This window comes from Mauremys mutica, chromosome 20, assembly GCF_020497125.1.
Source record: "Mauremys mutica isolate MM-2020 ecotype Southern chromosome 20, ASM2049712v1, whole genome shotgun sequence".
NCBI classification, from domain to species: Eukaryota; Metazoa; Chordata; order Testudines; family Geoemydidae; genus Mauremys; species Mauremys mutica.
This window is the reverse complement of record NC_059091.1, coordinates 20836158-20851017: the sequence shown is the minus strand read 5'-3', so window position 1 is coordinate 20851017 and position 14860 is coordinate 20836158. Positions and strand designations below refer to the sequence as shown.

Genomic DNA, 14860 nt, shown 5'->3' with positions numbered 1-14860 from the left:
GGGACTCAATGTTTCACCAGCACTTGTAAGTTGATGCCTAGAAACCTGGACAAAAATCTGCAGATTTGAACCCCGGTGTGTCCTGCAGCTGGAGGGGGGCTTTGAATGGGCAAAGACCTTTCCATCCCATTTCCTCCTTATGTCTCTCTGTATATTTTTCATTCTCTTCTGATCTCTTGATCTTTGTCTCTGCCTCCTTCTTCCCTAGTCACCAGAAAGCCACATGCTTCACTGGTGGCTAAATAGGGCTGTGTTTTAATTAAATGACCAGTGCTGGTTCCTTCTTCATTTTACAGCTAACAGGTGTGATGATCAATCTGTGTGCCCTACACACGCAATGTGCACCAATACTATCCAGGGCCAGTACTGCACCTGCCGACCTGGGTTTGTATCCACTTCAGGGGACCCAGACTTCACTGATCCAACAGTTCGATGCAAAGGTGACTGAGCGCCTGAGTCAACCCAAGTGAGGGGGAGCCCTGGAAAGGGGAGACAGTTCTGTCACTTGCTGTAATGCGGTTGAGCTTGCAAAGGAGGTGCTCAGGGGTGAAAGTAACTTAAAGGACTTGCCAGTACTCCAGAGTCCTGTGGAGGGGGAGGGGCCTCAACCAGAAGAGGCATGGCCTCTATCAGAAGAGGTGGGGCCTTTAAATCCCGAGGCTTCTAAATCAGGATTTAAAGGACTCAGGGATTCAGCTGAAGCTAGGAGCCAGGCCCTTTAAATCATCCCCGGAGCTACCAGCTGCAAAGGCGGCTGGGAGCCCTGGGGTTTGGGCAGGGGTGAAAGTAATTTACCTTTCTTACCCATATGGTCCAATCGCAAGCAACCCACCTCTCCTACGTACTTCATGGATCCCTCCCATTGCATGACATAGATAGAGAAAATAAAGCTACTATTACTACTACCAGTACTGTCTGTAATAAAACTTTACTATTGGAATAAGCCTGAAAAAGTGAAAACTCACTGTCACGTTTTTCTCCGTGTCTTCCCTCCTCCTCCACTCCAGCCAGGCTGCAGACATTAGGCTCCATGCTTTCTCCCTGTCTGGCACTGAGCAGCAGCTGCAGGGGCTTCTCTCTAGCTTGCAGCAGGGAGACTGGCAGAGGGAGGGAGAAGCCTGCCTCCTGCATAAGAACAATTTAAACTCAGCTGTTCCCTGCGCAGTTCAGTAACAATTCAAAGAGCAAGCAGTTTGGACATCACAACCGTGATCCTCTGCTGGGGAGGGAATGGGATAGATTTGAACTTGGAAATGGTTCCTGATTTTGATATAGGAGATCCTTTCATCCCGGGGGCCCCTGCCATGATCACCCCCCCACCCCGGACAACAACAACTGGGAGTGAAATTAACAAGGATGCCAGAAACGGCTTCTCACCCTGGGGGCTGAACTGCGCAGGGAACAGCTGAGTTTAAACTGTTCTTATGCAGGCAGCAGCAGCAGGCATCTCAGCCAGTCTCCCTACTTCAAGCTAGAGCCTAGAAGAGAACCCCTGCTGGGGGGAGGAATGCAGAGGCTTTTCTGCAACCTGGCTGGAGGAGGGGGAGGGAGGAGACAAGAAACCAATGTGACAGTGAGTTTTCCCCTTCCACCCGCTTTTATTAGCTCTGGATTTAAGCTGTGCAGCCAAATGCTTGTATTTGTTGTGTATATTAGTATTAGAGAGATCCCCTCATCCCGGGGGGGGGGGGGTAGACAAGGACTGCCCCTGCCATAGTCAAACACACCCTCCCCACAGCTACTGTGAGTGAAATTAACAAGAATGCCAGAATCCACTCCTAACCCTGAGGGCTGAACCACTCAGGGAACAGCTGAGTTTGATTCTTATACTGGGGGCAGGCTTCTCCCTCCCTCAGCCAGTCTCCTTTTCTTACCGGTCCTCCGTACTTGCCCGTACCGGCTTACTTTCACCTCTGGAGGTGATGCATTGAGCACTCTCAAAAAGAGCTTTACTGACTGGAAATGGGTTTAAAAGACCAAGAAAGGAATGATCTGGGGCCAGGAAATTTAATGACTTGGCTTCCCCTGTCTCTTAATCTGGCCATCAATGAAGTCAGGGACATCCAATGTAACTGGAAAGCAGCCATGTGCAAACTGCGTACAGCCCTGGGTGGGAAAGCTACCGAGCCAAGGTGTGGGGGTCCCTACGCACCCTTACATTCTTCTGGGGGAATCCTGCATACGTCCCTCCTCTATGTGGTCGGAGACCTTGGGCAAGTGCGGAGGGAAGGAGCATACTGTAGCCCTACCCATTTCTCCACCCCCTATTTGGGGGACTGTGATCCACCGGGAGGAAGGAATGTACCTCACGCAGCCGCTGGAGAGGGTGTGGTGGGGAGGTTTCCTGAGTGCATCCCGCCTCCTGTGTGCTATGTCGGGGCCAGTCACAATCAAATGGATAAAAAGGAAGGCTTTGATTTGATACAGTTTAGTGTTCACCTTGGGACTCACTGGTGCAGACTAGGAAACCATATGTTGGTTGATTGGTTTCTGGGGAAAAAAAAAACCCTTGGAGCCAGCTCAGATCCTCCCTGCCCCCAACACCAGTCCTCCATCTGTACCTTCCCCACCACCTCCTGCTTTTCCTTTTGGGGCTTCAGGGGAGGTGGAGAGGGATGGGGATTTGTTCCCTCACCTGATGCCTTCAGAAGTGTCAGCCAGCTGGCTTGGTTCTCCCACTCCAGCCACCTGCTCTGCTAGGTCCACCCTTTCTTTCTTGCTGCATGATTAACCAGCTTAATGGATGACTATGAACCACACTGAAGAAGTCAATCAAAAGCCTCAAAGAATTATCCATTGCTCTCTTTCAATGATATGATTCCTTCTTCCTTTCACAGCTGACATGTGTGCGAATTCGTCTACTTGTCCTGATCTTGCAACTTGCGAAAACATTCCTGGGGGCTACCACTGCACCTGCAAAGGCGGGTTTGTGCCTAGTTTTGGGGCAGAGCCATTCACTGATCCAAGAGTGAAGTGTGTCGGTGAGTATCGGCTCCGGAGCCCAGCTGAGTGAGCGGGAGCCCTGTACTGGGGCGACTATAATGTAGGTTGCTCTAATGCACTTGGGAGAAGCTCTTGCAGAAAAGTTATGTATCGATGCACTCTACTGACTGTCGAACACGACGCAGTGACTAAGGCCATGACTACACGTCCAGCTAGGGTATGATTCCCCGCTCGAGGAGCTAGCATGCTAACAATAGAGGGTAGCCAGGCTGGTGCAAGTGGTGGGATGGGCTTGTTGCCCCAGGTATGTACCTAGCGCCTTAGCTCAGATTCCTGCAGCAACACTCTACTTCTAGCGTGCTCGCTTGATGGGAATTACACGCCCAGCTCGTGCCCTAAAAGAGCAGGAAAGGGATGATCCACAGCCCTAACACCTGTCAATCTGTCCCCCCACAAACCAAGGGATGTCCAGTAAAACCAAAAAGCATCAGGGTAAGATTAGACTCTGCAATAGGCACAGAGCCCTGGGCAGGGGGGGCATGGAGCTGTTCCAGCCCTGCTGGGGCTGAATCTTTCCCTGAGCAGCCCAGGGTGTCTGGGGAATGATCCACCCCCAACCCCCGTGACATTCTTCACATGTTGCAATTCCATCTTCATGTGGCCAGACAGATCCTTTGGCAAGTGCAGAGGGGAGGAGCATATTATGGCCCTGCCTCTTTTCCCACCCAATTTTGGGGTGCCACGAGCCACCATGGGGGGCAGGGAGGAAGCAGTGACCCTTGTGCCGCCTGTGGAGAGGGTTTCGGGGGAGGTTGCTAATCATAATCTGGCCCCTAAATGGATAAAAAGATAAAATGCTTTTGTTTTACCCAATGCTATGTTAACCTGTGGAACTTACTGGTGGAGACTGACCCTGGGAGCTGGTAAGGGAAATGGGGGCAGAAGGGGCAAATTGAGAGACCGTTTTTGGTGGAGGAGAATGAGATCGGGTGAGGAACTGGGATGGGAAACTGGGCCTGGAAACCAGTGTGTGGAAGTAGGGTGGGGAGACAGATCTGTCCAGGCAACAGGGTGCAGGGAGAAGATGAGACTGGCCAGATAAAGAGAGTGGGTCAAGGAGCTGGGCTGGGGGAACAACAATGAGATTGGACTGAGGGACACTGGGACGTAGTGGGACTGGGGATGTTGGTGGGTAGGTGGCAGTGTGGGCACAGCTGGAAACTAGGAGGGGAGGAGAGAGACAAATGGGATGAGGAGCCACGATGGAGGGGAGCTGGGACTGGCTGGGGAGGACTGGGTGCAGGGGGAGACTGGGACTGGCTGAGCAAGGAAACTGGGACTGGGATGAGGCACCTGGGACGTTCAGACTGGGATGGAGACAAGAGCCAGGAATGGGAAGAGACAGCACTGGGACAGGGACAAGTTCGGGGGGGATGAGGCTGGAGGAGCCAAGCTTGGGGTGGAGTATGCAGAAGAGTCTCCACCCACACGCCCATTCAGAGCCTGGAATGGAAGCCAAGACTCCAGAGTCTCCCCATTCCTCTGCTGTCAGCAAACATTTGTGAAACCTGCTGGCTAAGTGCTTCATCCCTCTAATGCTGCTCCACATAGTTACAGACAACCTGCGAGTGCTCTGTTACTCAGTGACACAGCTACACAGGGCTGGCAACCTTAATTCTGGCACTCCCCAACCTCTGAGTGTTTGACTTTGCAACCTTTCTAATGGTCTTTTGATTGTGTGCAGTTGGATGGATGGAGGCTGTTTCTTGCAGTGGGGTTGGCTGGGTTAATTAAAGAATGAATTAACGCTTGCAAAGTGCTTTGAAAATGTGCGTGAAAGGTGCACAAGAGGTGCAAAGGGTTATTTTTTTATCTGTGTTTCTGTAGCTCCTAGAGGCCTCTACAAAGACAAAGGCCACAGGGGGCTGGGTGTTGCACAGACGTGGAGGGGGAGAGCGTCCCTAACCCCAAAGAGACACAATCTAAATAAACAAAGTGAAAACACCAGCACGACATGGGGAAGTGCTTTGCCCAAGGCACAGAGCAGGCCAGGGTCAGGAATAACACCCAGCACTTCTGACTCCCCACCCAGCACCTGGCCAGGCTTGGTTCCATCAGTTCAGCATGACTGCCTAGGCGTGGGCAGGGGCGGCTCTAGGAATTCCGCCGCCCCAAGCAGGGCGGCGCGCCGCGGGGCACGCTCTGGCGGTCGCCAGTCCCGCGGCTCCGGGGGACCTCCTGCAGACATGCGTGCGGAGGGTCCGCTGGTCCCGCGGCTCTGGTGGACCTCCCGCAGGCATGACTGCGGAAGGTCCGCCGGAGCCGCCTGCCGCCCTGCTGGCAAAATGCCGCCCCAAGCGCGCGCTTGGCGCGCTGGGGTCTAGAGCCGGCCCTGGGCGTGAGTGAGAGTCCCAGCAGGAAGATTTGCCTTTGCCAGGCCACTCACACCATGACCTTTGGAGTTACTTTTATGCTTGCAACGATGGCCGTGCATTGAGCTCTGGAGTCCAGATCTTTACTGACTGAAACGTAACCAGGATCCTTCAAAATTATTTCTTCCTGCTGCTGCTGCTGCACATGGATTTTAAGACAAAGAGGGACCTTAGCGGGTGATTCGTCTATTTCTGGACTAAAACTCACTGTACCCTGTCCACAGGATCAGAACCTCCCTACCCTCAACTGCCATAGAATCATACAATTGTAGAATATTAGAGTTGGAACAGACCTCAAGAGGTCATCTAGTCCAATCCCCTGCTCAAAGTAGGACCAACACCAACTAAATCATCCCAGCCAGGGCTTTGTCAATCCAGGTCTTAAAAACCTCTAAGGATGGAGATTCCACCACTTCCCTAGATAACCCATTCTGGACTAAAACTGACTGTAGGATCAACTGGATCAGAACCTCCCTACCCCCAACTCCCATCCTTCAATCTTTCTGTGAAATTCCCCAGGGTGCAACCTAACCCCCGAACCTGGGGTTCCTTTTATGCTGCTTTATTGTCAGACCAGAAATTCCTGACCTGCTCATGCACAGTATGATATGAGAGAGAGAGAGAGAGAGAGAGAGAGAGAGAGAGAGATTTTTAGTGTTAAGGCACAAAAATCAGAATTGGTTACAAAAGAAATAAAAAGATAAAACCGCAAGCTAATTCCTAAATGTTCCCAAGCTAAATTAGATTTGAAGTAAATATCCTTCTCACCACACCGGATGCAACAGGCAGGTCTCAGTTCCCAGACTGGATTTCCTTTCATTCTGGAACCACTCTCCTTAATTCAGTGTTTTTCAAGGATTCATAGATGTTATAAGCAGAGAGAGATAAGGTAGACAGGAGAGGTGGATAAAGGCATTTTTGTCCCCCTTCTTACACCCTGATCCTTTTGTGCTGGAAATACCCTTGCTCGGTCCTGTGGGTGGGCAGTATGTGAGCACCAAACCGTCGTTCAGGTGATTTGTAAATTTTCTGTTGAGAACTCCCCAGTTGGTGAATCTCCGATTAACCAGGGGATGACGCTTTAGCATGTTGCTGGCATGCCAGTGTGTCCTTGTCTCTGAGGCATTGGCTTATGAGGACTACCCAGGAATTACAACATATTTCAGTAATAATCATACAGCAAAGTCTCATAATTTCACATGCAGTGTTTGTTTCACATATTTCAACAGGATAATAATATTAATCAGATATGAGTTTCCAAATACACCTCACAGGGCATACTTCGTACAACATAGATCATAGCCATATAAAAGTGGTGAATATGGGCTACAGGGTGTCACAGCTACCTGTCCCACATCCTCCTGTTTTCCTGGATTCAGGGGAGAGGGATGGAGGCCTTTTCTTCATCCTTTGCCTCATGCCTCAAGAAGAGTGACCAGCTGCCTTGGTCCTCCTATTTCAGCCACCTGCTCTGTTAGGTCCACACTTTCTCCCTCACTGCATGATTAAGAAGGTTAATGAATGAATGTGAACCACACTGAAGAAGTCAATCAAAAGCCTCAAAGGGTTATCCATTGCTCTCTTTCAAAGACATGATTCCTTCTTCCTTTCACAGCTGACATGTGTGCGAATTCGTCTACTTGTCCTGACCTTGCAACTTGCAAAAACATCCCTGGGGGCTACCACTGCACCTGCAAAGGCGGGTTTGTGCCTAGTTTTGGGGCAGAACCATTCACTGATCCAAGAGTGAAGTGTGTCGGTGAGTATCGGCTCCGAAGCCCAGCTAAGGGAGCGGGAGCCCTGTACTGGGGCGACTATAACGTAGGTTGCCCAGCTGTGCTTGGGAGCAGCTCTTGCTGTATCAATGTACTCTACAGACTTGCGAACACGGTGCAGTGATTTAAGTCATGTCTACACTTCCAGCTGGGGGTGGGACAGTATAACCTCATAGATAGTCCGACATTCCAACGAAGGGTAATGTTTATGCACCAGCCTTTGTTATCTCAAGGACAGGTTTCCCAAACACACTGGTGTAGATTAAACAATAAAACATGTTTATGAACGAGAGAGAGAGAGAGAGAGAGATTTTAAGTGGTGAGGCACAAAACTCAGAATTGGTTACAAAAGAAATGAAGAGATAAAACCTCAAGGAAATTCCTAAACTTTACCAAGTTAAATACCCTTGCTGGGTCTTGTGGGTAGGCAGTATGTGAGCGCCAAACGGTCTTTCAGCAGATTTGTAAATTTCCTGTTTGCAGCTCCCCAGTTGGTGTATCTCTGATTACCCACAGGATGACTCTTTAAGATGGCAAAAGTGCTTTTGCCTGAGAAGACCTGCTGCTCCTGCAGATGAGTCAGGAATCTGAGAGCCCTTGGCAGACTTTCAGCTGTTGCTCTCCATGAAAGAGCAGACTGATGAGAGAGCAGCCCAGTGCCATGTTTTTCCATTGCATTTTGGCAGCAGCTTCCCAGTGTGGATGGTGGGTTCTGTAGACAGTTACCCAAACAGTTATACAACAGCTGTGGTGGGGACTCGGCCCTTTTGAAATACTGGGAGGAATGGCAAGCCATGAGGTGGCAGGAAGGGGATCTCCTGCATAGTTATTTGTGTGCCCTGCAGAGACTATTTGATAGTTGTTTCCCTGCGCCCCCTGGCTGGGAGATGGCTTGAGTGCAGTAGAACTTGCTGTGCTCAATCTGACAGTGGAGATAGGAACGTATGACCAGTGCCAAGCCATGAGAGAATCCTATGTGAAAAGCCAGTTTATAAATGGTTTAATAGGGGAACTTCATAACCTGCCGGTGAAGCAGGGTGATGTGCCGGATAAATGTATGGACTAGCTTATACACAGAGTTCAAAAGCCTCGATCTGATGTTCTAATGAGCTCTTCAGTTTGTCGATGATTATGATGAAGGTCTTAACTCTGAAGGCCTCCTTGGCACTGACCGAGTGGGCAGTTGCGTCGTCGCATGTCTTCTGTCATTTGCAGCGTTTGGCTGACTGATATTCATGGTTAGCAGTCCTTGCAGCCCCCTGAATTTCATGCTCATCAAAACTATCCCACATTTGTTGAAGAACAGTTCCAAGACTCCTCATTAGATTTACAGCAGTGGAAAGGTCAATTTGAGCACTTTGCAAGCTTAGACAGCACTTGCTTTACATGATGCAATATCAACCTGTGGAACTCCCTGCCACAGTATCCCATGGAGGCTGCAAATTTATCAGGTTTTGAAGAAGGATTCGACTTTGATATAAATAATGAAACCATCTGAAATGAACTTCTGAAGCATCTAGTACTAGCCACAATTGAAAGCAGGATTCTGGGCTAGATGGGTCACTGGTCTGAGCCAGTCTCTCCATCCCTGTGTTTCTAAATGACTGATGTTTTCAGACCTGCATGCTAAATGCTCCATTCATGATTTCTATACACTAACCCCTGATAAATGTGGCTTATTAACCATCTCCAAATGTGACAGCCACTGTCTTGGTTGATTCACAAACGGGGGATCTCTACAGCTGAAAGCATGAGCTGCTACAGCTTGAGTTAAAGAACCAAAGATGTGGTGCCAGGAGTTGTAACAACTCTGTGTCCTCTTACACACGGGCACATAGGGGGACCTGTAACACCCACCCACCGGTGGGTAACACAAGCACCTCTCCGGGTGACCAAACGACAACAGGTTCTGTTTTCTCTTGCTTAGATGCCGATGAATGCACTCAGGACTCCACACTCTGCGGCCCGAATGCCAGCTGCAAAAACACTGTAGGAAGTTTTGCCTGCAAGTGTTTGAATGGGTACAACTCGCCCAGTGGAGCCTCCGAGCAGCGCGGCATCACCCATCTGAACTGTACAGGTGAGAGCTCCTGGGCCAGTCCCGAAGGCGTTCTCAGGGCAGGATCTCTCCTGCGCCTGTGATATTACTGGAGTTACTCCTGGGGTACTCTAGAGCCGGCTTTGAATTTTGGTACCATCATTTGCCAGGTGATAACCAGTCTGGTCACATTTGGGATTGACCAGCTTTTGCTCCCAGGAGTGCCCAATGGCAAGGCACCAAGGCTGTTTGGTGTTCATTACCATGTACTGCAAACGCCCTGGCATATAGGTTAACATGTACTAGGCCCTATCCTCGGCTAGTTTAAAGGGGCCTCGGTCCACTGGAGCCATGGGGCCAGATCCCCAGCTGGTGCAAATCAGTGTTACTCCATTGACTTCAGTGAAACTATTCCAATTTTACGTTAGTGGGGGATATGGCCAGTGATTTGGACTCTTGTTAGACACACAGACTGCCTGCTCTGCAGCCAGCCTGGCATCCCGTTCAGCTGCACAGGTGAGAGTCCTGTGCGGGGGCTGTGGGTGGAGCTCTGGGGGTGGGAGGCTGAGGCCGGCTTTCCGGTCATCCTGCAGACGAGAGCGAGGGTCTGAGCAATTCCACCTGCCCACCCTGGGTGCGACTGTCTCCAGAGCCCCAGGAGGTGGGGCGAGCTGGCTGTGTCTTCACTCACTGCTGGTTCCCCAGTGCTGCTCAGTGGGTCGGGCGACTGCCTGGGAATGAGGAGACGGGAGTTCCAGTCCCAGGGCTGCTCCTGATGTACTGAGTGTCTGCCCCTCTCCTGGCCTCTGTCCCCCTCCCACACTTTGTCTTGTTGGACTGTAAGTTCACACTGTGTCTGTGCAGCACCTAGCACAGTGGGGCCTCTAGGTGCTACCATAGTGCATGTAATAAGCACACAGTCTAATTCCAAGTCATCTCCTGGCAGATGTGGATGAATGTGCCCAAACCCCTGCAATCTGCGGGGCCAATGCCTCCTGCATGAACACACCTGGGAGCTACACCTGCCAGTGCTCACCTGGGCACCATCCATCCACACCAGGGCCTTGGGTACCTGGAACAACTCGCTGCACAGGTGACCATCCAAGCAACCTTCCCCGACCTCTCACCGTAGCCCTTGCCCACAAGAAGGACAAAATCTGAGCCCCCACCCTGGTTTTAAACAGCTTCTCTGCCCAGTGAGGGTGAGTCTCCCTCAGGGGATATAGATATTCCTGGGGCCAGAGAGTTCACAGGTGGCTGCTAAACTGTATTATAATGTTCAGCCCCCAGGTGGCACCATGCACAACATACTTAACCTGAACCTCTACCAGCTGGAGCTGGCTGTGTATTAAAGCACCAAAGGGAACATCTCTGGTCTCTCTCTCTGTGATGGAGCCAGTCCAGAGTGGGTGCAGGAACCAGCCCTGTATGGCAAGCTGCTGTGACCAGATACTCAAGTGGGAGACCCAGGTTCCAATCCCCTGATTGCAATGGCCAGGTAGCTTGAGAGATAGCAGCCTTGCAGCCCTGTGGTTAGGGCTCTCTCCGGGGTGATTGGGAGACCCAGGGTTCTACATCAGGCAGATGGGGGAAATTGACCCTTCATGTCTCGTATCTCAGATGAGCACGTTACCCACTGGGTTCTCGGTTCCAAGGGGTTTTGGGGAGGCAGCACCACCCCAGCTCCACTTCCCTTTGGAAAAGGGTGACCAGGCTCCTGGATGTGAATCCTGACTCCCCATCCCTCATCACCTCCCTGCTCCAACTACCAAACCTCACTCTCCTCCCAAAGCTGAGACGAGAACCCAGGCATCCTGGCTCCCGCGTCTCAGGCCACTAGCACCCGCTGCCTCTTGGGACTGGGCAGCATATTGCAAACCTGTTGGGAGCCATATTCCTGGCACGGTGCCCCTCCGATGCCAGGTGCTGGGACCTGCCTTCTCCCCTCCCCTCCTCCCATCAAAGGAAGGTTTCATTGTGGTAACCGGGCCCATTGCTCCTTCCCCAATCACAAATATAAATGAGTGTCTGGATCTGGCATCATGCCCTGCTCATGCCACCTGCACCAACACCCCAGGAAGCCACTACTGCACCTGCAATACCAGCTTTGCATCCAGTTCTGGGGAGCAGAGCTTCACTGACCCAGCAGCGCAGTGCAACGGTGAGTGCTGGTTCTGGCACAGAGCAGAGCGATGGATCCAAAAGGCCACTGAGGCCAGTGGAAAGTTTCTTACTGAGTCCAAAGGGCTTTGACTCAGGATGTAAGTGGCTTGCAGCAGTAAAACCCTGGTGTTCTAGCATCACGCAGGTCCAATCTGAATTCCCTCCCCTAGATATTGACGAATGCTCCTGGGACCCATCGCCCTGCGGTCCCAGCTCCATCTGCACCAACACACGGGGCAGTTACACCTGCACGTGTCCCCCAGGCTACCAGCCCCGCAGCCAGCCTGGCATCCCGTTCAGCTGCACAGGTGAGCGTCCCATGCGGGGGCTGTGGGTGGAGCTCTGGGGGTGGGAGGCTGAGGCCGGCTCTCTAGTCATCCTGCAGATGAGAGCGAGGGTCTGAGCGGCTCTGCCTGCCCACCCTGGAGTGCGACTGACTCCAGAGCCCCGGGAAGTGGGCCGAGCTGGCTGTGTCTTCACTGCTGGCTCCCCAGTGCTGCTCAGTGGGTCAGGCGACTGCCTGGGAACGAGGAGATGGGAGTTCCAGTCCCAGCGCTGCTCCTGACTTACTGAGTGTCTGCCCCTCTCCTGGCCTCTGTCCCCCTCCCACACTTTGTCTTGTTGGACTGTAAGTTCGCACTGTGTCTGTGCAGCGCCTAGCGCAGTGGGGCCTCTAGGTGCTACCTTAATACATGTAATAAACACACAGTCTAATTCCAAGTCCTCTCCTGGCAGATGTGGATGAATGTGCCCAAACCCCTGCAATCTGCGGGCCCAATGCTTCCTGCATGAACACACCTGGGAGCTACACCTGCCAGTGCTCACCCGGGCACCATCCATCCACGTCAGGGTCTTAGGTACCCGGAACAACCCGCTGCACAGGTGACCATCCAAGCAACCTTTCCCGGCCTCTGACCGTAGCCCTTGCTCATGAAAAGGACAAAATCTGAGCCCCCACCCTGGTTTTAAACAGCGTCTCTGCCCGGGAAGGGTGGGGCTCACTCGGGGGACATAGATATTCCTGGGCCCAGAGAGTGACTGTACAGTTCACAGGTGACTGCTAAACTGTATTATAATGTTCATCCCCCAGGTGGCACCATGCACAACATACTTAACCTGATCCTCTACCAGCTGGAGCTGGCTGTGTATTAAAGCACCAAAGGGAACATCTCTGGTCTCTCTCTCTGTGATGGAGCCAGTCCACAGTGGGTGCAGGAACCAGCCCTGTGTGCAGCAGCCTGGCAACTTGCTGTGACCAGATACTCAAGTGGGAGATGCAGGGTCCAGTCCCCTGGTTGCAATGAGCGTGTTACCCAACCGGAGAGCTTGAGAGATAGCAGCCTTGCAGCCTAGTGGTTAGGGCTCTCTCTGGGGCGATTGGGAGACCCATGGTCCTACATCAGGCAGAGGGAGGAAATTGACCCTTTGTGTCCCGTAGCTCAGGTGAGCGCACTACCCACTGGGCTCTCGGTCCCAAGGGGTTTTTGGGGAGGCGGCACCACCCCAGCTCCACTTCCCCTTGGAAAAGAGTGACCAGGCTCCTGTATGTGAATCCTGAGTGGAAATAGGTGCCTCCCTCTGACCCAGATCTGGGGTCAGCGCACAGTGGAGCTTACTTGGGTTGTAGTCCCTAGACCTGGAAGTCACTGGTGTTACAAGCAGGATTTTTAAACCCCTTGTATCCTGGATGGGGACGCCCAGCGATTTCCTGCACATTTGATTTTTTTTTTGTTCATTTCCTCCTAGCGGTCGCTTCAAATGATCTGGTGAGGAATTGCGAGAACCGAAGGGTGGATGCGGCTCACGGCTCATCCCAAAACGATGTACGTACCCCAGCATAGTTCACACGCCCCCGTTAATCTAGGGATACTCACAGCAAAGGCAGTGTGGGGAACCCCAGCTGAAATTCTTTAAAGCGACTCAGTGATTGTTTTTGGGGTTCCTGACTTGAGATGCCTTCAAATGGGCCTAAGTGTGCTGGGAGCAGGCGCTCGTCACTTCCTGGGCACCTTTAAGGAACCTCGCACGAGTGCTGCCAAAATCGAGTTGCTTTGGAGAATCTGAGCCCAGGTCAGTTTCATCTGCAGTGCGGCCCTTGACTGCCACAGCAAAGCCACTCACGCCTGGCATTTCTGGCACTGGGGATTTTAATTCATGGGGTGAAAATTTGTCATCCCTGCCAGTGAAGCAGCAGCAAAGTGCAGGTTGCAGGAGAGTGACAAGAATCATCAAATCTTTAGTGGGTGGAAAATCCCAGTGTAGGAAGCCATAGCTCCCCCCTGCCCCCCCCCCAGCAACACCAGTCCTGATCCCCACGGTACCAGCAGTAGAACCTCTGGCACCCCAAACCTCCCTTGTCCCTTCCTGTCACCCACAATCCTTTGCAGTAGCTCTCTGGCTTCAAGCAGGGCGCTGCACAGACCCCTTCCCCCTCCCTCGCACCAAGATCGGGGCCCCCATTGTGCCGGGTGCCCCATGGACACATAGTAATAGGCAGTCCGTGCCCCCACGACTTACAGTGTACAATTGAATTTGTGTTGTACTATGGGCTTTTCCTTCTGCTCTGGCCCCCCTCCTTCCGCCCTGCACAGGATGCCTTCTGCAAGTTACTGACCTCCACCTTCAGCGTCTTGGGAGACCCCAACGAAAGGAAGAACTCCACCGTCTCTCTGGAGGTAAGAGAAGCCTGGATGTTTTATCGCAGCTTTCAGTCTCTCTAGACGCTCCTGCTTCACCCCGGCCACAGAACCCCACCCCACTGAGCCCTGCATCCAGCCCTGTAACTAGGGGGCGGGTGGGTCTTAGAATTCCCTGGAAGAGAACAGGGCTGATGCTCGTGGTTCACTGGCATCTTGCTGCAGAGAGATCTAATCGGTGCCACGCAGGCCTGTAGCAGGGCTGGATCGGGGACACTCAGCTTTAGAGGCACGAGCTGCTAGTGCTTGAGCCAGCGGACTTCAGGCCTGAGCCGAAGCCCACTGAAGTCATTCAAAGCCTCTCGCTCGCCTTGGAGCAGCCCCCGGAGCTGTAGCTGGCTCAGACCTCAATGGAGCAGCCACTAGAGGGGGCATGTTGCACACGTGGATCCTCAGGGCAAGTGGGACGAAGGGCAGCTGTGAGGACACCCATCAGCAGTTCTTAGGAGATTGGCCGACTGTTGCTGGGGTAACACAGCACAGCCAATAAGAGCTCTCTCTCTCACCCCATCGTAGAAAGCCGCTGAGGGATTTGCCTCCATCCTGGATCAGACGCCCTCCTGGTCGAACCTGAGCACGGAGCAGGTCTCCACCATGGCCACCGTCTTCCTGGAGAACATGGAGAATGTCGTGCTGGACGTCTTCCAGAACCCCACTGGGAACGGGAGCCAGACCATCCGGATGGAACAACTGGGTAGGAAGCTGGGTCTTGGGGTGGGGTGGTGGGGAGTGGTTGGAACAGGTGGCAACTGCACATCACAAGCAGCGTGACCTGGCCCAATAGGGATGGAGCCTGCCTGGTGACCAATCAGC

The 14860-nt window shown here is 52.5% G+C and overlaps 1 protein-coding gene across 1 annotated transcript in view; it reads left to right on the top strand.

Moving 5' to 3' along the window:
* The window catches only part of LOC123353824 (adhesion G protein-coupled receptor E2-like), a 29720-nt gene that overhangs the window by 3565 nt on the left and 11295 nt on the right, over window positions 1-14860 (top strand). Inside the window, exons 2-7 of the mRNA XM_044995237.1 lie at window positions 9078-9230; window positions 11266-11349; window positions 11522-11659; window positions 13098-13174; window positions 13943-14026; window positions 14564-14741. Coding sequence (XP_044851172.1) covers window positions 9078-9230; window positions 11266-11349; window positions 11522-11659; window positions 13098-13174; window positions 13943-14026; window positions 14564-14741 — 714 coding nt within the window. The remainder of the gene's footprint in view (window positions 1-9077; window positions 9231-11265; window positions 11350-11521; window positions 11660-13097; window positions 13175-13942; window positions 14027-14563; window positions 14742-14860) is intronic.